The sequence below is a fragment of the Patagioenas fasciata genome, chromosome 15 (genome assembly GCF_037038585.1).
Source record: "Patagioenas fasciata isolate bPatFas1 chromosome 15, bPatFas1.hap1, whole genome shotgun sequence".
NCBI classification, from domain to species: Eukaryota; Metazoa; Chordata; class Aves; order Columbiformes; family Columbidae; genus Patagioenas; species Patagioenas fasciata.
Window position 1 is genome coordinate 918,201 of NC_092534.1, and position 25,588 is coordinate 943,788.

Consider the following 25,588-nt stretch of genomic DNA (forward strand, 5'->3'; position numbering starts at 1 on the left):
GACGCCTCCCGGGTCTCCGCGGAGGGGGTCGGGGAGCAGCTCGAGCTGCTGCTCCCCCACCAGCGCTGGGCCGAGGTGCTTGGCAGAGGTGCTGACAGAGACTGATAGAACTTTCAAAACCTGCCCATTTTCCGTCAGCCTTTAGTTAAACCCAAATTTCCCCTGGGTGATGCTTTGATCTGCACAAATCAGCGCTCTCCACTCAAAGCATTTCTGTCCAGCTTTAACAGAGGCTCCAGATGACAAATTCCATGAGAGCTGGATGCCCGTCTGCATCAGGCTCTGCAAATCCAGCCTCCCCAGAGCATCCCCATCCCGTTCTGGGGACGCCAGCCCGATGCCATGGGCGTTAATGTGCTCAGGATCAGCGCACAATGGATTTCACACTGGGAGATAAACAAAGGCATGCTTTGAGATCTTTGTAAATAGTCTGTTTCTGAAGACTTGGGACAAGAGAAAAACATTATATTTACATGAATGTACAATATTTACAGTTTTAGTCCTCATTTTATCCTTGAAGAATAAAAAAAATTACTAATGATTTATACTATTTAGGAGTGGGGAAAAACATGAATAATAAATGTCATTAATACTAGCTGCAATGATAACCAAATTACCCACAGACATTTATTTCTGGTTATTTTTCTCCTCGCTGATACTACTACAGGAAAACATGAATTCACAACTGAATTTAACATAATTTTATATAACCAGAATTAAGACAAAATATTTTACTTACACAAGGGTCATGATACTTATATTAAGTTCTAGTTGCACTTTGGTTTGAAATCAGAACAATTCATTTGAGACTCATCAGCATCGAGCCATGCGCCTCAAGTTTTACTACAGGGCTTCGGGTCCTTGCACAGACTCCTTTAGCTTCAGGTGTTTTGGAAAATAGAAGTGAATTCAGAATTTAACATATCCAGGATTCAAATGGATTGTTCTGGACAGGGTGACCAACCTTCCCAAGCAACCACTTATTTTACCTTCATCCTTCCAGGCTCTGTGTGTTTAATTCCTTCTATGCCTATAACATTCATGCGGCATTTCCAGCCGTATTCCCCCAGCACTCACACTGCATGTTTCCGCTGCCCAAGGCTGGCAGCGCTGCGTTCCAGCACGACGGGAGCCCTGGGGACACCCGGTGTCAGCGCCCATGCTGCCGCTGAGCCCGCGCACAGCCTGGCTTACGTGTCCAAAACTCCTCTCAGTTTTACTTAGGAAAGTTTACTTTTTCCAGTAAATATATCAGGCTATCTTCCTAAAGCCGAAGTGGCCATAGTTGATTTCAAATCACTTTTCTAAAGCGCGGTTCTCGCGTCGTAGCTGTGGATCAGACACGCGGGGTGTCGGTGCTGTCGGTGCAGTAACCACAGCGCAAAGTCAGAGCAGCACTCGGAGCCCCAGCCCTTCCTTCAGCTGAGAGCAAGGCTCTCATGTAAAATGCGTTACACCACCAAAATAGAGATTTTTCTGTGAACCACGCACGTATACAATCCCTGGCTGCAATATATCAACACATTTAAACAGGTTTAGTATTATGCAGCTGCAAATGTAGGAGTGGGTGGTTGTCTGGTTCACCTCTAACTGCTGCTAATGTGCGATCGTTGCCGAAACTCTTCTGGTTTCAGAAACAATCACAACAATAACATACAAGAGCAATATAATGATTGAGGTTATTAACAGGTGCTGTTACTTAAGGCTATGTACAGCCATATCATTTTGTGCTGTTGATATTAGCTCTGATATTGCTTAATTGAATTCTGCTTAAAAATAGGTCTGAACTAAAGCTGTTCGGAGGAGGATATATGAAGATTTTATAACATGTTTTCCAGTGCCTCATGCAAATCTTGGCTATTTCCCTGCATAATCAGTTTGTGTGGTTGAAGGTTGAACTGCGAAGGGCTGAATCCTGAAAACAGCAATTCCTGTAAGTGCTGAAACCCGGGGTTTTCTCCAGCCCCCTGCAAACAATGACATAATCCACCATAAGGATTAGACTGAGGATATGTGGTCTTTACGCAGAAGAAGACCTGGGTGCCCGCGCAGTGCCGTTGTGTGGGATGGATGGAGGTGTTCAACGCGTTGTGCTCAAGCACTTTTTATCAAATGGGTCCCATGTGGAAAATACAGTATTAGGGTTCTGCTCTGGTCCCTTCCTGCCCTCAGCGGGACTGCACGTGAACCGTGTGCTGGCACACACGACACGGTTACGGGGCGTTCCCGATCTAGCTGGGACCAGGCGGGCTTGGCTTTAGAGGGCCCGGTGCTGGGCTCTGCCAGACCCAGCTGTGCGGTCTGGTATCTGCACCCAGAGAGACTGCACTGAGCTCGGGTTTTACACGTTCAGGTTTACAATGCAAAAATATCGCTTTCTGCCCTCCTCCTTTACAGTGTTTGTGTTATCCTGTTGTTCACTGGATGATGCCAGTGGCTGAATCCCTGAGCAGAGGGGTATAAAATGAACAAAAAGTCAGCACCCTTCCTGCCAGCAGAATAACTCACGTGTTACAAACTGCAGCACCTGTTTTCACCTTTGCTCCATAGAAAAGCCTCGTATTTTAATATACCGAAGCACAGTATGCACAGATTACTTGCAAAAAAAAAAATAGAAACCCAAATAACTTCTTGAAAATAGGTGTTTATTTCATTGCATCTTTCTCAGCTTTGGGCTTAAGTGGTGCTGTCTTAGCTGAGCAAATCTCGCAAGCCTTTGTTTTAAATGCACAGTAGGAAGCCCAGGTATCAACATGAGCAAGGACTGACCTGGCTGGGAAGTGACAACAGGTAACATTCCAAACCAAAGAGATACTCATACACATCTACAAGACAGAGCGCCTACAACATCAAAATTATCTCCCTCTTATATTCTCTTTATCATAAATAAAGGTTAAGCTCTTTCACCACTCTAGTCAAGTGGACTGACGCATGTATAATGAATTACAGAAATGCCCTTTGTGCCTCTACTATTTTGCAAAAAAGAATAGCTAAGCAAAGGGTGCTCATCCACCCATGAGGAAAAATAAAAATAAAGCATATCAAAACAATCTTTATTCTCTTCTTATTGGATTTCAAAGAGAAGAGACAGAAAAGTCCTATTAATTTTTTTAGTCCTGCCAAGACCAAATGGATTCATAATTGGCAGTTAAGCACATATTTATCTGTGTTCTGGGTCTGTCTGAAGAGTGAAAGACCTTGCAGTTCATGTCAATAAGGGGGCAGCAGCTGACACGCACCGCGGCAGTGCTGTGGTGTTTATCCACGGGGCACTTGTACCGATGTCTCCATTTTACCCTCATTGCAGGCAAACCACTGAATTTTTCTTTGAAGTCTTTTCTACGTTTCCTCCATTGCAAACACTTTTTAAAACCCCAATAAAAATATGGAGAGAAGCTGGACACATTTCTATTTTCCAGGTTCTTCATGGCCATTGCAACTTTAACATCTGTAACATTCAATGAAATATGTCCAGTGGATAAGTACATAATACTTTACTTTTTCCTACAATCTTCTGCAAGATTTCGGATTAATCAGCATTTAGTAATCGCAGTGTAAATCAGATGCAGTATTCAGAACAAAAGCTGTTCTGATGCCCTATCCTTTTGTGTGTATACAACGTTCTCTGCTTTTGATATTCAGTTGCTCACTCCAAATCGCAAGGACAATCCGTATTTAACGAAAAGCAAACTCTGTTTCAAAGGTATTTTTCATTTCCTTGTTGTTTGTTGACATGAATCCCCCCAGCACTAGAGGAGATAACAAATCACCAGCAGTTCTCTGTAGGTATGTGTGATTCTCCCAAATATGGAATTTAACAAAAATGCTCTTGCTGCTAAAATCAAATGGGGGGGTTACTTGTCCATGTATGTTCTGTGCCTTAAGAACAAAGTTCTAACTATTTGACAAAACAAGGCTGTAGGATACCATCATACATTTCAACCTCTTCTTCCCATTGAAAGTGGAAACAGTCCTACTAAGCTGCCTCAGCACCTCGTTTCCTAACCATAGCTGAGTCCATTCTACCAGGCTGGCGCATTGAGCAGCGCCAGCTGCCCTAAACTCTGTATAGGCCAGTTAATCAAAATGAAAAAATGTTGTGTGATAATAATTCTCCATCTGCAAATACAAAAAGCACTGGCAGGAGTATATGAAGTGTTTCCAAACAATATACCAGATACACTGTTCACACTGCCAGTCTTTGTGTGCCTTCCCCGTGAGTTCCCAAGGCTGTTGTGGTGTGGGCAGGAGCCAAGGCACTGCACTCCGAGCCCACCGCTATGGCTTAACTACAGGTTACCTGTTTTCTCCTTGGAAAGAGAGAGAAAGAGGAAAGTTACTGTGCCGATCCGGCAAAGGGATCACCGCAACCATCAGCAAGAGTCACCCTTGGCTGAAACATGACAGTTGTTTAATAGGTCATAGAAATATTACATAAAAGATTAGAACATAGTCCAAAAATCCATAATTAAGATACAGAAGGGAAGATTAAATGATTGCTAGGTGATTTATCTTTAATTATGCTGGAAAGGAACAATTAACCACAGTATTTCTGGCTGTAAATACATAAACGAGAGAGAATTTTCCTGAAGTAGCGTTGATTAAAGTTGGAGGTAAAACATAACAAAGACAAAGGGAAACACATTTACAGCATATTGAGTTTCTGTGGGAAGTTTGAGTAATGATCCATTATTGTACACAGAGATTATTTACAGTAACACGCTGCGAGAAGCAGTAGTTCTGACAGAATTAATGCAAGGACAGAGCCCTCGGTCACAGAGGCGGCTCAGAGCGTCCCGCAGGATCCCTGCGGGCAGGGACTGTGCCTTTTGCTGCCCGGCACATCCTTAGCACATCAGGAATAAATAAATAACAAGAAGATCGCATGGGAAAGTTTTCATAATAATCTATGTAGCATTGAAAGAGTTCATTGCTTCAGACAGGAAGCCTGTCGCTTCGGAGCAGAGCCTTGCGGGCAGGTGACCGTCCCGGGGACAGCGCCCTGCCCCATGCCTGGGCCCAGGGCCCACCGGGGGCTGCTTGTCTCAGCCATCGTAAATGAAACCCACAGCAAACCGGAGCCCTCGGCGCCTGGCTGGATGTGACACTGAAGGCAGAGAAGGTTGAAGCTTTGGCTTCTACAAGATTAGAGCAAGATGCGACTGCAGGAAGTATAGGAAGGCTGTTGCCAAAACAGTTTTTGTACCGACAGGAAAAGAGAAGGACAGCACAGAAATTCGACGTGTGTGTGCCTGGCAGGAGTCCACACAGCCTTGTTCTTGGGAGACATTCTGAGAAAGCTAAAGAGGCATTCTGCAATTCATTTAAAATAGGGTATGCAGAGTAATAGGTTGTAACTAGGAATGTCTGAGAATAGAAGAATCAGTTTTCCTTTTGGGCATGTACTTTATTTTTGAGAGGAAGAGCTGCACTGTGCAAGACCAGTGGATGACAACAGTCCAGCTAACAAGGAGAGAGAAATGGCAGAAAAGGTGATATTCTAAAGGGACATAAATTATCTCCCCTATTCAGCCTACCTTCTGACACATTTCACTTCGGGCAGGTAGCACTGGGCAGGCACTCAAAATCTGTCCTGGGCTTGTTCCCTTGCCAAGAGGCACTTGAGTTCAACAGCACTGTTAATTAGCATCATTGCTAAATAAACCATCCCAGTCCCCAGTCATCGTTTTGTATCAGCTAATCATGGTTTTTAAAGGAATTTACATTTGAGTAGTGGCACTGTAACAAATTATTGCAACACAACACCCTGTATTTCTGTTCGAGTATCAATTTATCAAGAGGGAAAAGGTCCAGATTTGAAAAGTCTCTTGCATTCAGTAAACCTGTCCAACTTACCCTGCTGAAAGGTAAAGGACTACGAGACAATAGCTTTTTATTTCGATTGTTACTAAACAAACAAAGTAAAATCCTTCAGTCAGAAATGTCAGTCACCAGTCCATTGCCTCATTTAGGAAAGGTAATACTGCACGAACACAGATCCCGGTGAGAGCAGTTACGTACCAGACTCAAAATAACGTTCCTATGGTTTAATGAAAGACAGGACCAGAGCTCGGGGAACTGTCATGGGGTAACAACCACCGCACCTCTGAGGCATCCATGCACACATAACCCACGCTCATTTTTATGGGACTGACAATTAATTTAACAACTCATTTTTATTGAGTGGCTTTTGTGAAAAGAGTTGTCGACCTCAGCTGCTGTCCAGTGACCGCATTATAAAACACAGCTCTGAAAGAGAAACTAAGAAGGAGTTGGTATCATCAGGAAGGTCAAAAGCGATGAAAGGGGTGAGAGGTTCTCAGAGGGGTACAGGGCTCCCACGCGAGGCCGGGGCCCGCGGGCCGTGCCGAGGGCGGGCAAATGCACCGACATGTGCGCTGCGTTCAGGTTATGAAAGGTTCTGTGAATCTCATTCATCAGCACCATGGTAGTAAATTAAACAGCGATGAGGTTTCACTATAGAAGACGTGCTGAATTACTGCAATTCGGTTTCTAAATATTGGCCTAACTCCATTAAAGTAGGTGTTCATATAATATGAGCAGACAGAGCTTCGGAAATGTTCTAAATTTGCCTGAGTCTGCTATTCTTGAAAAGTCTGGGTTTCACTGGGAGCAAAGCGAAGGCTAGCCTGAGCACTGTTCAAAACTTCACCCAAATTAAGATAGCTTTCAACATACCAGGTCTAAATTTGTATACTTTTGCCTCCACTTACAAATTATACAATGCACCAATTTGTAATAAGTAAGACAGAAGAATAAATAGTAAGCAAACAGAGTCCATAAAAGGAATAACCTAGGAGCTGAGAGACTTTATAAATTAATCACATTTTTTCTAAATTCCAAAGAAAATAAAAGAAACTGTCCAACAAGCAGTTTATGGAGGCCAGTTTCTTTGCTGGAGACTCACACTGTAGGAATTCATGTTATAATCATATGAGCTGGACACCTTTTATTTTAAATTGACTTAGCAGCAATTAGCAGGGAACCATCGTCTTCCTCTGTTTTTCTTGCCGTTACACCACAGAAGGGTGGCAGGTCCCTGTATCTTTGTCTTCTCAGACCAGAAATGTGAAAGTGAGAAGAGAGGAGAAGAGCAAGTGGCTGATGGATGTGTCTGGTGGACCATCTGGACACAGCTGCGCCAGGGCAAGCACTCCCGTCCTGCAGCGTCAGGCTAGCTTGGCATCGTCGTTCTTCTGCACAACCAAAAAGCACTGGTACAGATATTTTTTACCTTCCAAGAGGAGGAGGAGTAACCTGTGCGGTATGTAGAGACAACCATATATCTTCCTCCTGCTGTGGAAGTCTCATTAAACACAGCCATGAAAAGGAACAAGATAAAACATTCGGGATGGAATGAGGGACCCAGAAGGCCTCCCCCCACCTTCCCAGCATGGGCGGTATAGGCAGCCAGGATGTGAAGGCTCCATACACCTTCAGGGATGGAGAGAGCTGGAGTGAGGTGAATGGTGCGTGTAACCTGTGCCGAGGCAAGGGGAGCCGCAGCCCCGGAGCAGCCAGCAGCACGAGGACAGGACTGCGGACACTGTTCTCTCTGTCTTGCCTTTTTAGCTACAGCTACGTGTCCAAAGGAACTGCGGAAGTTCCTGCAGCTGTGCTGCCCCTCGCAAGCCCAGGACTCCGTGCTGGGGGTGGTGCCAGCAGCTGCTCTGGAGGCAGCGTCCCCTGCCTGGGCCAGAGACCTCACCCAGCACCACGATGGTCTGGGCACTGGCACAGAGACGGGATGAGGATGGCTCCAGAGCCAGTGCCTTGGCTCTCCAGACACAAGGTAGAGACCAAAGAGTCAGGCTGGAGATGGATCCATACCCTAATCCTGGCTCTCTGGCACAGTGCACACACCTGCAGTGCAGATGTTTCTCAGGGCAATGTGGCCCAGACAGCTCTAAACTCGAAGAGAAGACATGGCTGAAGATGCCACACAGCCAAGCGGTCATTCCCCGGACAGATTACAGGGAGGAGGAAGACACAGAAAAAGCTCTAACATCGGATAATGTAGAACAGAAATAAGCAGTAAAACCAGAAAAGGCTCTGAGAGAAACCTGGCCAGACAGTACAACTCTGGCAGGAGGAACTGAAGGGCTCAGGTTTACCTCTGGCACGGCAGATCCATCCTGATTCCCACCACTGCACAGCTGGTGGGATAATGTAGCCCATTTTGCCGTATTCTCAGAGGAAGAGAGCGACCGATGCCTGGCCTACTGCAGTTATTTTGGTAACTGCTTGCAGTGAAGACTATTTAGAAGAAAATATTTGCATTTTGGCAAACAGGTTATAATAGGATGGATAATCTCAACATCTACTCAGGTGGCTGAGGTCTTTTAAAAGCTATTGAAATTTCCTTCTTCAAAGCAATAGGATTTTCTAATTTATTGAAAGATACGTTCATCATTGTCCCTTTAACAGCAGAGTTACCACCTTACAAAAGGCCATTAAAATGCAAAAATAGAACTAGGTCATCTTTATTCTGCACGTCAGTGTATGTGCATGGACGTTATTGATCACAGAAATTACACAGAAGAGGTTCTTAAAATAACACGGGGTTGAGACAGCAGCTATCAGAGTTGCCTTTTAAGTCTAAAGGTTCAAAATGAAATGGGAACATTACTGAAACGGTAAAAAGGGAAAAAATGCTCCTGTTGATACAGGATTGCCTGTGTCCTAATTACGGAGAGATTTTCTTTCCTGCCTTTCCTCCACTCTCAAATCTACTTGGTACTTCCTTCAATAGGTCAGTATGTACTTCATCAGTAGAGAGGATCAAATAATGGGAGGATGGAGGAAGTACCTTAGTAGACCTTTGAATGATCCTTAAGTTCATTTAGAATACTAAAATCAAATGGCATCAGGTGATATGATGTTCATTTCCTCATCAAACTGCAATTTACAATCAAAGAAAGAACCTAGGAGTAAGTCCCATCCCCTAGTAAACACCTGGGGGATAACTGCAGGAAAAAAATGGACAGATATTCTTCCCTGTTTCTCAGGATGGGTTCTGAAATTCACAACTCCAAATGCAAAAAGGAAAGTATATTTTAAAATCTATTTTTCCATTTTCTCTTTCTTCTTGTCTCCAGTGCCTGAGCATGAAACAAACAGTTATTTCACCTCTTGCTGCTGTGTCATCGGTAGCTGCGCTAGGAAATATTTGTGAGTAATGAGAAAGTTACAACCAAGTAAGCAGTTTGTGGCCAGTGCCAAGGATGTAGCACGAGTTACAACCTTGATTCTGCCACACGCTGGTCCCAGTGCCCAGGCTAAAAAGAGCAGTGAACCCTGTAAGCGGCCAACCTGTGCCTCTTCTCAAACCAGAGCGGGTTCAAGCATGGTTGCTTTCTAGGGAGAATGTCAAGCTCTGTAAACAGGATATAAAGCTTCCAGTCCGACCGCCTATCTGCAAGGTACCGCGATAACCTCTTTTCTCAGCTGCAAGGTTAGAAGTAATTTACTTTAAAGAAAATCAGTTGGACACTTATCAGCTTTATATTTACTCTTATAAGATATCCTTAATCTACTTTGCTTGCATTATTATATTTCAAGTTTCACTTCAGAGGCCTAAATCAAATGAGATGGGCTAAAAATAAGAGCAAAGTTAAGAACATGCCATTTCCCCAAAAAGGTAGCACTTTCTTTTCAAAAGACGCTATTTGTCTGATCTTCTGTCTCACCTGACTTCTCCCCCTGAAACTCTTGTGCATATATTTGAATAAAACAGCATTATCTAAACAGAAAATAATGTGAATCCAGCAATTATTGAAATAACAATGTGGAACACATCATAACTAAGCAGCTAAATGTTAAACTACGTAAAGGGCCAATCCAAATTACTTCGGCTCTTATAAATACTCATTTATGTAAGGCTTGGTGTTGATTAAATAGAACCATATATAGGGCTCAAAAATACTTCATTTTTGTTTAATTTTTAGTTATTAAATGCTAACATCTAAAGATTCAAAGAACCCAGTTGTCCCTTTTAGAAGACAGTGTGTCAGTAGTCACTAGAAAAGGCAATAGTTTCAAGAAACAAACCCAAATTAGCATCAGAAAAGGGAAGGTCACACCTGAGGACGGGAAGGGCAGGTTTCAAGAGCACTCAGAGAAATTATACCATGTTTCATCTTGATGGCCCTGAAGGATTCATCCTGCGTGCTTGGAGAAAGGACTCAAGTCCTCTAAGTGCCGTTGTCCTTAAGCGCTCACCCAATAGATGAAGTTCTGTAAAGAAAAGAAAAAGGTTAAGAAATTAAAGATTAAAAAAATTTCTTTATCTATTAAAGAAAAGGGTACTCTCAAGCCTTAAAAGAGGAGAAAGAACACAAAACAATTTAGTTCATGAATGAAGGGACAGGGAAGGGAATGAAGGAAGGAATAAAAATCAGCAATTCTTGGGGCATCTAGTCAAAACGTGATCATGAATAACAACTAATACAATTTTGTCAAGATCAAATGGAGCTAAACCAAATGTTAGGAAACAGCCTGCCTTAGCTTATTAAATTATTGGGTATACAGCTTCTTATAGAACTTGTTTAGAAACTGCTTATACAGAATTCCCTCACCCTAAGCATGTTTGCTTAGCGTAACTTCTGCAAGCTGAGAACTTTAGAACTTTCTGCTTCCTTAAGAAAAAAAAGGCCTCAGAGTGGTTTCTGGTACTAAAGAAGGGGAGCTGCATCCCTGGAGATAAGCAAATGAGCAGAACAGCATCTCATAGAAGATGAAACAGAAGAATGGTGTGGTTTGTCATGAACTATTTTTCTCCAGCTGCAGGTACAGAACAGCAACTGAAGGTCAGGACTTCGACTGATGGCCAGCCTGATGAAAATCATAGAATCACAGGATGGTTTGTGTTGAAGGCCCTCCCCAGCTCCCCAGTGCCCCCCCTGCCATGACAGGGACATCTTCACCAGCTCAGGTTGCTCAGAGCCCCGTCCAGCCTGGCCTGGGATGTCTCCAGGGATGGTTCATCCACCACCTCTCTGGCCAACCTGGGCCAGGCTCTCACCACCCTCAGGGCAACAATTCCTTCCTCATGTCCGGCCTGAATCTCCCTCCTTTAGTTTAAAACCATCACCCCTTGTCCTATCACAACAGGTCAGTGAAGAACCAGCAGACCGCAGACCCTAATTTTGCAGTTGGCCCGGAGTGACGTGGGGCAGGGGGGATGTGGGGGTACAACTGTCCAAGTTTCTGTTTTGCTGAGGGTCCCTCTTCGGGATGCACCCGCTTTGAGCTGCACTACACTGTATCTCACAAATATTTATTTAAGAAGAATATCTGGAATCAATGCCTGAGTCTGTGCTACAGGATACGCAGGGAAAAGAGACTTCCCTATCACTGGGCAATTTCTTTGCATGACATCCCTTTGGATGGGGGAAAGCTATAGATATAATCAGTCTTAATTTTTAATAGGCTTTCAGAAGCTGTTTCTAGAAGATAGGTGCAAAATGGTCTAAAAATTGCATTCCAACAATAGTCCCCAATGATTCTTACTTTTTTGAAATGGAAGGATACATCGAAGAGACTTCTGCAGGGATTTATTCTGTCTCCAATACTGCGCAATACTTTCATTAATAAGGAGGATGGTGGGACAGAGCATACAGGCACTTATTAAATTTGTGGACAACACCAAGCTGGAAGGGATTTCAAAGGCCTTGAAGGACAGAATTAGAATTCAAAAGATCCTAAGAAGCTGGGAAAATGGTGTGAAAAAACAAGGTGCATCCCTACTAAATGAGATGCAAGGTTCTATGTATAAGAATAATCACGTAAACAAACCCAGGATAGGAATGAGACAGTAAAGAGCAGTCTGACATAAAAGGATTTCTGGGCTTTAGGGGATCGAAGGCAGGAATGGATCAATGCCACCATGCTGATGGCAGAGAAGAAATGGTATGCTAGGGTGCATAAATAAGTAGAGATCCCACAAGATATGAGAAATATGAGAAGGTTTGAGATGCCAGACCTCAAGAAAGATGTGTTCAGAAAGGCCAAATTTCTGAGACCTCTAATCATTCTGTATGAGAAGTCTGAAAGCGTTCCCATTCTGCAGCACAGAGACTCCAAACACGGAAAGTGCTGCAGTCCAAGGGGCGGTAATCATCTGTTCCTCCTGTCCTTGGGGAATAAGACAACGAGGGAACTTCGTCTCCTTTAAAGGAGATGTGAAACAGGTAATAGGGCAAGTTCTCCAATGGTGAGGACGCCACGGGAAGGGCATTAGGACTGGAACAGACTGTGCAGGGAGGCCCTCACCGGAGGCTTTTTAAAAACATGATTAATATCTGCCAAGAGCACAGGTAATGAGAGGGGTACAGGATAAATGAGGTGATCTTTTGAAAAGCCAGTCATTTGTATTTTCTGTGATTCTATGCAACAAGATAACATGCATTCTACTCCGTGATCAGTGGATTCTGTTCTCCGCTATTCTAAAAGATAAGGAATTACGGCTGTTTCTCCAAGAACATAACTCTAATTCTTCACCAACCTTCTGAGTTCTTTCTCCGAGTGTTTATTTGCTTAACACAAACTAACAAACCAAAAATGGCACTGACATTAATAAGACTTGCACATGTGGATCAGGAAAGAAGAGATCCATAACTGGATATTGCAGCTTCACTGTAGCACACTGATATATTTTTATCTCTAGAGAGACTCTAAAGGAATAAACTAAATTATGCCATAAAGTAAAAAGCACACTGATTCTCCATTGTTGGGCAGGTATATCAGGAAAGAATATGCTCAGGTGAGATACATATTTAAGTAAAATATTTCTCCAAGCCCACATTAGCTGGATGATTAGCCAGTGAAATTGTCCTTTGCCTTTGCTGACTGAAGGGGAACAACTCCTTCCAATTTTACCTCTACCTCGGCCTGAAATGTTAACCCTTCAGTTGCCTTTGCCTGTGAACAACGTGAGGATCCTCCATGCAGGTGTCACCCACAGTTGTATGCAGGGGACCACCAAGTTACGGTTTACACTGAACGGTAAATAACAAAGACACAAAGCTGGTAACATTTTGTTTTTATAATTTTTATACTATCTAGTCTTTTCTTACTGAACAGTTAGTATATTGGGACAGCTAATACACAAACTAGTGGAATGCTTGAAGGAAGGGAATTTTTAATACATCCAAGCTGTATAAAAAATTATACTTATTGTTCACCAATAACCACTATGGTAAGGGAAAACAATAAACAAGTAAGGCATACAAACACTTAGAATAAATATTACAATGACAGGCACGTTCCCATTAGGTAAAAATGTTGGAATACAAGTCATTTAATAGAAAGACAAAATAGGTAATACAAATAATCTGAGCTGGTTAGTACAGCTTAGCAGACTCTCTTAATCTCTGTGAAAAGGCACAGAAGTATTTGATTTGTAAAACAATACCTTATGGGAAAGTGTAAATTACAATCTTCCAGGCAAAAAAACTTCTGTTGTGTAAGGCAAATTTGCTGGATGCATCTTTTCCTAATTTGCATAGCTAAGGATATTTGCAGTGCTCAAAGTGTGTATAACTGGTGGGTTTAATTAAATTCTCAACTCTGCTACTTGAGGCAAAAGAAGATGAAGAAAACCAGAACCGTGGGAGGGAGCGAGAACACAGCGCCGCTCTGCCCTCCCACTACTGGCGCGGGAAGCTGATGGGGAAGCAAGGTCTTCATATCTCAAGAGTTCATCTGCTTATTGCCTTCTTAAAGGTTATAATCCTCCGTTTGTGAAGCCACAATGGGTTGCTCTCGAGAAGATTACAATGTCACAAATCCTATCAGAGGATTATAAATCTGTCAGGTTGTGAGTAATTATGAAGGAAAAGCAAACCTTCAGAAGACACAAAAATAACCTTCATAAAAGGAGATACGGTGTCACGTAATAAAAGTCTACATGGAAAACCAACCTCAGACTGTAAGACTTCTGCAAAGCAAAAGCCCAGAAAACGTTAGAAGCATGTGAGCGTGGCGATACAGCGCTGGGCCCCAGGGAAGCCAGAAGCAGAAGCCAGAGGCTTGCAGGCAGCTCAGCCCCACGGCCGGTGGTGTCCCCCTGCCGCCCCCGATGGCAGGGAAATGGTGATGGCACAGCGTTCTGCTCCTACACACTTGGACTCCAACTGGCAACACGGAGGCCAAACCCGAAACATGATCTAAGGCCCTGTCTCCGAACCCACTGCAACCACGGAGAACCCAGCCCCTCACAGCACCAGAGAACGGAAACTTCAGTCACCCGCTCTTGATTTAACTGATACACAAACCTGCAGTTGTCTCCTTCCCCATTTGTAACCTGTCCCCACGGACGAGCTCACAGGCATAAGATTCTTATCTATATAAATAATGCCCACAAATTTAAACATGAGGTGGCGGCAGCACATTCAGTAAGGAAAAGGCCCTTTTACAGGAGCGGTGTGTGCACTTGCCCCCTGGGATTAGACGGCAGCGGAGCTCCACCCCTCTTTGGTCATTCTGATACTAATTTCCCTTCTTTTATGTTTCACACCTCCCTCCCTAAATCATTATTCAAAGAAATATAATCTCTGACTTTCACATAGGTAAGCGCCTGAAGGATGTCGACAGAAAATTAAAGGGGTGGAGGGGGATGATTTTTATTGTAAAATTAGTGCTGTCCTCATCTGCACTTCAGACAGAATATTGAGAATGAAGAGTCCATCTGTTTCAAGTGTGTGTAGATAGCGTTGCCTTCATCTGACAGCAGCACAGATCCCACTGCACTGGAAGGACACCTGGGAATTCTGCCATTCAGAAAGAGGCCGGGGCGTGTTTGCGCAGCACCAGCTCCGAGCACCCAGCGCGGGGGTCTCTGCCGTTCGCCCCTCCTGCCAGGAGAGCCCGCTGCTCCCACGCCGTGCACCACGGGCACAGCGCTGTGCACTCTGTGACCTTCTTTCCCGTGTCCAGACGAGTGACGTTGTCTCTCAACACCAGCTCCTGAATCTCCCTACCATAGTGCCTTCTCATAAAGAGCGCATCCACAGTATGAACACAAAAACCTTGTTCACCAGTGTCTCAAATTAGATCAACAAGGTGCTAAGAGCTCTTACGCCATTCTCTCTCTCGCCGGTTTTCAGCTTGCTCCAGCAGGAATGTCGATGGTCCGTCAGCACTGCAGCAGGGATGGCGCAGCTGCTCCTGCTCCCCACTGCCAGCACGGCCCACGCCACCGCTCCAGAGCTCAATACCTTGATCAGTCTGGCAGTGGAACTGCGGATGTTCCTGTGTCCAGCAGTTTTCTATTTGGGGTAAAAAAGCTTCCCCTCAGAAAACCACTGAGGGTATCCGTATGTGAAAGGCCATGCAACCTCTACCATGGAAGACGGCACCAGACCAAGGGGTTAATCACGTAGGCAGCGAACAGAAAACACACAGCACCAGACCTCAGTACATGAGAGGTCCTCACGTTCAGCGGCAGCACGGAGAATCAAGAGTAGAGCACGTAGCACGGGACTAACTCCCACAACTGCTTGGTAGGACAGAGGAAGGCGCAAGACAGTGTGTTTGATGACAGGCATTTACACTGTAGACTGTCACTTCCATTAAACAGAAACATTTTTTTGCTGGTTGCAATGCCATCCCACTCATCTCAGATCCTTTTTGTGACGGTGATTAGACGGGTAGGTTGTCTCTGTTACAAGAACGTTTCTGTGATACGGCGCAGAGACGGAACAGATGACTGGCTGGTGTAAATTGCCATGAAAAGATACGCATTGTCTCAGAGCTATCACATTTAGGGAAAATACAACTGCTCACATGACTCGTGCATCACTGATGAAAAAACAAGAAGTCTGCATATCATAAGGGACAGAGACTTATAGGGATGACTTACGATACCGTCATAGACGGAATAAGATTTCTCCATGTGTTACTGAGGGTAGAATCTCATCTCAAGCTGCGTTTCAAGGGTGCAAGTATAGAGAAATGGAAGCAGTAATGATCAAAGCTTGGAAAGACTGCCGATGAAGAAAGACTGAAAGGAGTGGAATTATTTACTTCAGAAAAGAGAGAAATATTTGAAAAGTGGGAAAAAAGCGTATGAAATAGTGAATGGTACAGAAGCTGGATTGCAACCGTCTGTTCTTGCTAAAATACAAAATGAGTTAAACTGCAAGATAAGAAATTGAGATTAGATAATAGCAATACTTTTCCATTTAGGGCTTGTACTAGGCTGTGGAAAATGTTGCTGCAGAGTGCCGTTAATTTAACAAGAGCTGAAATACCATTTTACCACTATGTGGAGAACAAGACCATGCAGATTTATGACAGTTAATGCAAACCAAAGGGTATGAGAAGATCACTGTTTTGGGGCATAACCCCTAGTGCAAGGGTAAGCACACACCTTTCAGAGACCATTTTGCATATAAATACTGTTGTGGCCCTTGCACCCTCCTGTCACACATCTAGTACTGGACAGAGAGTAGCCCCTATACTGGAAGGACCACACGTGTTACGTATATGTCTATATGTGCACAAATAGTGCATCCCCTAATGGGTGCGCAGCCTGACTTTGACATACCAGCTGTTGCAGAACATACCCTCTCCAGTCCTGCATACAGTGATGCTCTGGATGCAAGAATATCCTTGAAAAGAAAACATTTAATGCTAATTCGAAGGAAGGGGCAAAGAATCAAAATAAAAATACAAGGACAATGGCAATACAATACCTACAAAGAGAGAAAAAACTCAAGTTATCTAGGCGTAGGAAAATGCACACAGACACAAAACCTTGGGGAAGGTTCAACCACATCGAGCCAACCTACAGAGCAGCAAGAACAAGTGTAGAGGCCAAGGATTTGAGTTTCACCCCACCAGGAGGATCAGTCCCAAGAATGGAGAACAGTCTTATTATCCAGGGAGGAACTGGTCTGGAATGAATTACTTTGCAGGCATAGTCTAGTTGTTAAAATCTCACAGCTTTCATCATCTCTGGGATTTTTCAGCAATAGCACCTGCAGTTTGTTGGTTAGTCTTGTAGGAATTGTGATTGTATGGATCTGTGATGCTGGATGAGCTAGTCTTATAATTAAGTATAATACACTCAAGAACAAAGAGGCAAATCTGCATGTTGGTGGCAGTGCAGTTAGGGATGGGAGGGGAGCAATTTTAGATAGTATTCTCTAATCACTCATATCTATCCTGTTTTCATAGCTATTATTTTCAATTTTAGTCAGCTCAGGGCATATCTTTTTCTCTTGAGTATCTGAAAATGCTCAGCTATTATTATATTTTGCTCTGAATTTTCCTTTTCTTCTCCCTTGACTTCCCAGTCTTCTTTTGTCTGTCTTGTTCTCATTTCTTTTGTATGTGTGTCTGCAGGTGGCTTTTACAGCAAAATCTCCTCTGCTTTCCTGCCCTTCCCCCATCCTCTCCTGTTGTTTCACTGCATTGCCTGTCTCATTTCTTCTTTTCCGTATAGCTGTAACTGCTCATTTACTGCTCATTTCCACTCTGTGCCTATGGAGTTTTTTCATATTCCCTGTCTTCAAGTACCGAATCATTGAGTTCAGGCTCCTGAGAGGGACGAATCCCCAGGCCGGGTTGCAGAGCAGGTTCCCCTCTCAGGGCTGAGGAGCAGGAGGACGGTGGCTGAGCTGGAGGGACGTCCCTGGCAGGTTGTTGGCTCTCAAACAGGGCACAAGCTTATTATTGCTACAACCTGCCAGCATCCCTCCTCTAACCCCCAGTATCTCCCATAACCCTGGCAGCTTCTTGACAAGAGAAATGAAAATGAGGTGAACAGCACAATTTATTCTACGAGCAACACAGAAAACAAAACAAACAAACAAAATGTTTGGGGGCTTTTGCCTTGTCTTACACATTCAAACATGTCACCGTGGTGTGTCAGGTGTTTCCACATTGGCTTCTTATTTGTATTTAATAATTGCTGCGATGCCCATTCCTTGATTTCTGAATGAAATGCATAAATTAGATGTAGCACTGTCTTAATTGAATGGAGTGCAGCATAGCGGCAGCAACCAATTACATTATTGCTGTCACCATGATGCACACAAAAGCAACTCCAAAATTCACCATCAGGAAGGGGTGGAAACAGCCTAAAAAAGCCTTTCCACTTGAAAAATGCAGTAAGCTGTTAGTTGTGACATCTGGATACAAGTTTCAACTGCACAGGCTGAGACATAGGTCAAGATAACAGGCAGATAACATAATGATCAGTCTTTGTCAACTGCTGGGACTGTGAGCAGGAGCGGAGGCCTTCGCTTTTTCCAAAGGCTCGTTGGTGGTGGTTGGGATGTAAAACCCACTTTTTCTAGCTATAAACTGGGACGGCTTCTTTCCAGTTCTAGTTTTTTGTTCCATTTGCCTCCCACAAGCTTTTCTATACCTAGACCGCTTAAGGGGGTAGCAGTGGAAAGCACTCTTCAGCACCTTGCAGAACTTCTTTGCTTTTCTTTTTTCCTGAATGGCTCCCTTCCTGCCCAGCAGACATCGAGCCTTTGTGTGGGGAGCTCCAGCATGCTTTATCAAACTCTTTCTTTTGGGCTACAGCAGCAAGACAAAGAGCAAACCATTAACACTACGTCCAGAATGACTCCTCAGAGTCTTGGGAGGTTCGGGAGCCGCCTGGCATTGTATTTCCTCGCTTCAGCAGAAAATAAGATATGTTGGGAATATGGCAGGGTTTTTACAATATCACCATTGCTAATCAGGTCTGACTATTCATGCTAGAAGCTGTGGCACAGACAGTTTTTTGACTCTTTGTGATGTTCATATTCTCTGCCTTTTACAAATAAATCCCTAAATTGGCAGTGGCACGGTGCAGCTGGTTCCATGAACACCGTGCTGGACAAGGTACCCGTGTCAGGTTGCCAACAGGAACGTATCAGCACAGCCACAGCTCTCAGGTTCAAGTTCTCCCCATTCAGTGAAGCCAGGTATCTGCAAATGCCAATCACAGATATCTGGTTTGTAAGTATGAAGGATTTAACTTGGCACTAGAGGTCAGTGATAAATCTGGTAGGGTTTTTCTTCTGGTTAAACTTTATTCCAACTGAAACCAATCCCTTGCACCCCAAAATACTTTGAATAGTGCAAGGGATTATGGTTTACTCCCAAAAATTTAACGCTTACTATTTTTTTCCAATGTCAGGAAAAAAAAAAGTCAAAATCTCAAATTGAAAAATCTCAAATTTCACATTTAGATCTTGTGAAGTAGTTGTAGACAAACTTGTTTATTTCCTGAGGGAATCCTTATTCAGTATTGCTGAAACTGAAGCAGTATTTACAAGAATAAGACAACACTGCTGAGGCCAGTACCTTCTTTAGTTATAAATGTGGCTTTCCCAGAGCGGGGGAGGTCAGTCCAGTTTAATACCTCCTGGTTGCTCAGGGCTAAGCCTGGTCTCCCCCAGTGGTTGGACTTATGCTCCCCATCACTGTGCCTGCTGCAGAATTTGCATTACACCATTGTTATCTTTAATTACAAACATTTCCTGAATAGCATCCAAATATAGGTGAATTTCTCCATCATCCTTACATTAACTACGTGTAGAGAAGACAATGCAAGCATCCCATTTGCTCACGTATTTCTAGAAACCCAAAGATAAAGAATCAGATCACACACAGTTTAGTAGGCTTGCAAACAAATTCAACATTCACCGATTAGAGCCATTTAGACTAAAATTGAGTATGTAAATACTGAGTATTGAGACAGATGTATATATATCAAGCTGAGATTTTCCTTTTAGGTCCTAGGAGTCCATTCCAATGGGACTCTCTTTATAAATAAGAATCGTTCTTCAATATAGTTCAATGCACTTTGCCAGAGTTTGGCCTTTTGTTTAATTTACTTTGTGCAAATGGCCAACTGAACAAGTAATTTGAACCGTGTCTTCCATGTGATGACTTAGTCTCGTGTAAGTACCTGTGTATGAGTGAGGGGCACTGTGCAGTCAGGGCAGCACTGAAACAATGACTCATTCATTTGCTCGAAGTTCACAGTTCAGGAGAGTTCTGGGCTTTTAACAAGACAAAAGAGAAGTCAAAGATGATCTGGAAATGGAACATATATTTCTTTACGTCTTCATAAACACTCAAAGAACCAAACCCCAGAAACATTAGTAGCCCAGCAACCCAGTAACAACAGAGTTTGGCACTGAACACCTGGACCTGATTAATTTCCCCCCATTCCTTTCGGGGGGAACTTTCTTCACTATGCTTAAAGAGATGACTGAATAAAAATGATAGGTCTAAGTAAGAAACACAGTTAGAAAAACATCCTGGTTAACCACACCTTGTTTACATTGGTTTTGCAAGTCTCCATAACTGCAAGTCACTTTGGCAGTGAGCATAGAAATACCGGTGCTCCAAATACTCCCATCCCAACGAAATCATGATGTTTGACAGACTGAATAATAAGAATTGCCACAACGGAACTTCATATAGTAGCATCTACGAAGTGCTGATTTAGCTCTACTCAGAAAAAAAATGAGTGAACGTGGTTGTAAAAGGTTGACACCTTCCTTATATTAAAGGTCCCACCCATATCTTTAGAGCTGCCCTGTTACCAAAATGCAGCTGTGCTGGCATTGCTCCTCAAAAGTGTACTGGGAGGTGCAACCGTAAGAGACATTGGATGTCCATATGGATGGTTTGGAAAGCGTGGTCAGCTATTTTATGGTTTAAGCTGTTGGTGTAAGAGGCTTTCCTGAGCTGTACACTGGAGATAAAATGGGAACAGAATAGGATTTCTTGAAATCTCCCTCCAAGAGAAGAGTCACTCTACTTAGTTACATCAGACGTGCTAGTGCTAGAGTTGAACGGAAACTTACTGAGCTTCTACTTATTAGAAAACAGCGATTCATTAAAATAACAGCTGTTTCTGTGAAAGGGCTGACTTACCTTTCAAGGTAAACCTATCAAAAAGGATTCAGAAAGTGTTCCAGCACTTTTTTTGGGGAATTCTAGAATAGAAAGGTTTCTGGTTTTCAATCAAAAATAATGCTTTCCCTTTTAAAAGTGAGCCAACTTATTTATACATATAAATATATATATATGTATGTATATATATATATATGTATATATATATTTTTTTTTTTGCAAATATTGTGCCAGATTGGAAGAAACATTTTGTTAGAATTTCAAAATCATAAATATATTTGCAAAAAAAAAAAAAATTTTTAAATTCTAACAAAGTGTTTCTTCCAATCTGGCACAATATTTGCAAAAAAAAAAAAAAAAAAGGTCCAAGTTCAGATTTCATTTGTTTGTTAAAGGAAAAAGAAAACCACTTACTGCAAAACTCTTTTGTTAAGGGAAAATCATTTCTCATCCAGGTCTACCTACTACCCACAACCGGTAACAGCAAGAAGAATCATCCTCTTATTAGATGGTAGCACTTCTAGAATTTTTCCTGCATTGCCTCGAGGTGCCCTCAGAAGGTGTTTCCATGTGTGTGGGAGGAGGATGTGATTGCTCTGCTCCGCAGAGACTGCACCAGGCAGCAGCCACAGACAAGAGGAAAGTTAAACCCACCCTCGCTCTCCTTTGCTCTCCCAGCAGTAAATCTGTTACCTGGCTCCGGAGCTCCTGCCCATGTGCTCAGCTTCATTAATGAGTTGTGGAAAACCAAGTGGCTCAGTTCACTTATAATCTTGGCAAACTGCAGGGAGATTTGGCTCCTGCCAGATCCCATGGGCGCTTGGGGCTGGTCTGCTCCCTCCATCACAATGAGGCTGCTTCCCCCCAACTGCCCCGCTTGCTTTCTCCACAGTCGTAAGCCTGTGCATGATGCTGGGGAAGTTACTGCATTGTCACCAATTCAGCACCATGGTTTCATTGCAGGAGAAAAATGCATTTGTCTTTGGAAGCCATGATAAGGTCATAGGATTGACAATCAGCTCCAAATATCTCAAAATACGTAGCCTGGAGAAAGACTCTGCAGAAAAGATATGCTTGCTGACCATGTTGAAATTTGTTGAAATTCAGGTCTGAAAACTGAGCACAGTATACAATTCTGATCAAACTTTTTAGAGGCTGGAACTAAACATCAAAAATAACTACTGAATTATGGTGTATCTGTGCACGTTTAACTGAAATTGAGTTAATTTTCTTCATGCAGTTAGAACCTTTTCTTCTTGGTAGCTAGAAAGGTCTTTTGTTTTGGATTTAGTGTGAGAATAATGTGATAAAATTGTTTTTCCCTGAGATAGAGTTAATGCTTTATTCTCAGTAGCTAGACTGTGTTTTGGAGGAGGTACATATTGTAAGAACTCACTGATATTTTGGCTGTTGCCAGGGAGACCAAGGATTTGTTCAACTGTCCAGCTGCAGGTACAAAATAGCAGCTGGGAGGGAGAAGAATGGCACAGCACCTGGGCTAACATCCAGGCTGGTCAACAAAATATGCACCACCATTAGTGTCATGCTCACTATACAGCCAGAGCTATATCCATATCCACCTAGTTACTCCAGTAGTTCTGTTTGGGAGCTCTGTTTGGAGCTCGGTGTTGGTTCAGCCTTTTGCCATTCTGCTGATAGGCAGTTGGCTTTTGGCCTTTCTGCCTTTTGCCTGGTCACTCTCTCTGGGATGGGCTGTTCAGGACCAGGGTGCTCTCCATTCTGGGACTGGCTGTTCAGCATGGACAGAATTTGTGATAAACTGCACAATCACTCACTTTACATCATTTTACATACTTATTATTATTTTGTTATCTTATCAAACTGTTCTTATCTCAACCCACAAGTGTCTCCCTTCTTCTTTGATTCTCTCCCCTATTCCACCTGGGGGGTGGGGGAAGTGAGTGTGCAGCTCTCATGGTCTTAGTTAGTAGCTGGGATCAAACCATGACAGTATCTGAGAAAGGAAGGTATCCAGGCTGTATTCGCTACTGCAAAGGAACAAATCAACTATAGAACAGATATGGAGTGAGTGCTGGTATAAAATGGTACATAAGCACTAATCAGCTCCTGCTTTTAGGTATGTCTGCTACAGAAAACATTATCTTGGTATGACATTGGGAAGCCTACTGTCAGGGAAAAGGAGAAAACATAAGGACAAAGTGTGAGCTTTGAAGAAATTACCTAATGATAGTCATGAGTCAAAATTGCACATTCTGCACTGTGGGGCATGTCTACAGAACACAACATAATGCTGTGCAAATAACCAAGCTGGTGCTGGTATTAAAAGCAGTGTAACTGCATTTATGGAGCAGCCTGCCTGAGCCAATTTAAATTAGCCTGGCTATTTAACTGCACAAGCTACCTTGGAATAAACTTCAAGTTTTGCTTTGTATCCTAATGCTGCAGTAATTCAGTCTTTATGTTGGTGTTCAATTGTTTTGAAAACCTATTTCTTAGTTCAAAAATCTTTTTAATACAAAAGTTAGCATCTATTGCTACAATCATTCATCAGCCTTTAATCATGCCATTAACTGTTTGAAGTACAGGTTTGCTGTACTCAGACTCCCACTTCGCAGTAAATAATGTTTTGTTGCATTAAATCTCATGACATATCCTGTCTAATCTGTACTGGATAATGATGTTAAAATCTTAAGACTGATTTTTTTTTTCTTAATGCTTGTCGATTTTCTTTAATACAGATCCACCACAGATGAATAATGTCATGCCAACCTCTCCCCTCCTTCCTCAGATGGCACATCAACATTCATATCCCAGCCTGGGACAGATCACAAACCCATATGAGCAACAGCCCCCAGGCAAAGAGCTTAACAAGTACGCCTCTCTAAAGGCAGTCGGTAAGTAAGCAGCACGACGCATGACTTCTCCTTCAGATCAGTCTGCTGCCTTTGCTGTTGGCAGCTGACATTCTGCTTCCAAGTTAAAAACAAAGTCTTGCTCATCTGGATACTTCACAGCAGAATTTCATACAGAATATCATGTTAGTTGGAAATGTATGATAAATTCACAGGGGGATTATAATTAGTGATAAGAAAAGTACATGTAAGAATTGGTGATCATATGCATGTGTGTTCGTATATGCACACAAAACCACACCGTACCTATTGTACACCATTTTTCAGCACATTTTGCCTATTTGTGTGTGTAGTATTCAGCCCTACTTCTTTATGCCCTGAATATGACTAACTATGCATTTTGGTATGTATTTTCCATACTTTTCTGCACAAATGAGAGAGAAAAACATCAGATATGTTGTAAATTTAAAGCATATAATTTAGACAACTACTAAGTACTTCCAAAAGGAGAAGAAACTTGTAGACTTCCGAAGTAAGAGCTTTCACATTTTCTGCAGAATGTGCATTACTAGGTCACTGGAGGAATATTCTGAGGCCTTATGATTTCGAACAATTAGCGCATCATAAAGCTCCTAATGAAGATCCCAGTGGTGGCTGTTTTCTGTACTGATGAATATCATAGACTATTGTTTTAAGCAAATGGGGGAACATCCTCAACAAAACAGTTCTGGGGAGGGAAAAGGACAACAGTGGCTAAAGACTTCAACATCATTTTCAAATTGGAACCGTAAGCGTATAAGACTTTTCAGCAGCCATAAATACCTGCTGCACACCATGTGAAGACAGAAAGCCTTTACCACCTTACATTTTGGGCCCCTTCTAGACAATAATACATCAGGAACTGGAGGGTCTATTCACAAACAGCTTCCCACTAACCCTGGCTCAGCTCACGCATGTGGATGCAAACATCATCTCCCCAGGAATGCAGAGCAGCATCACACTGCACATTTCCAGACAGCTATTTAGCTCAGAAAAACAGCAGAACAGCTGAGAACATTCTGACTTAAGAATCTAGTAGTCATCATGCCAGAAAATGTGTGTATCACAGACTGACATTCCTTTATCTGACCTCCAGGACAGCAGACCTCTAAGGCAGACATCCAAGTCCTATCTCAAATTGTTCAGCTTTGCTTTAGCTTGCCATTTTTGTCTCTTACAAATGGCATTTTTAATCTGTTTATAAAAGACAAGGGTTAAGAGCTTTCTTTTGAATTTTGAATACAGACAGTCGCTTTACAACTCCTTCTTCAAAAGCTGATACTGTGTAATGATGTGGTGATTATCACCGATTTATGCACTGATATCAGGCTTCTTTTTCAGACGTCAATTTAGGCCAAGCCAATCATCAAAGCTAAAAGGTACTTAAGCATAATAAAATGAGAGATGAAACACTCAAAAGAAACTTCTCTCATCTGCTCAAGAGCCACTGAATGTACTTGTTTCTTCAAATTATTAAATTAGAACTTAGATATTTCTTGGGTGTCTGAGTACAAGTTTTTAAAGCAGCTCGATTATAACCATACAGTTAAATCAACCTTGAAAGATTGTGCACTTCAGCTCCAGAAGCTGTATAATGCCTCTCAAAATCTTAAACTAAATTAAACATAACTCTCAGGGACATTTTCTCCCAGGATTGCAGCATCTTCCCGTGCTTTTCCCCTATCCTTTCTAACCCCTCTCCCTTTTTTCCCCATAGAACTACTGGTCTCAGACCATATTAGCCCTGTTTGATATTCAGGTGAGTTTTCACAGGAAAAGTATAAAAGTGCTGCATTGTTATCCAAACTTTTCAGCAGAAAAAA

General features: G+C 42.7%; 1 protein-coding gene across 1 annotated transcript in view; it reads left to right on the forward strand.

Annotated features, from left to right (window-relative positions):
• SHISA9 (shisa family member 9) overlaps positions 1–25,588 on the forward strand; it is a 183,188-nt gene that overhangs the window by 136,063 nt on the left and 21,537 nt on the right. The window contains 1 exon segment of the mRNA XM_065850840.2: positions 23,613–23,768. Within this exon segment, the coding sequence (XP_065706912.2) occupies positions 23,613–23,768 (156 nt within the window).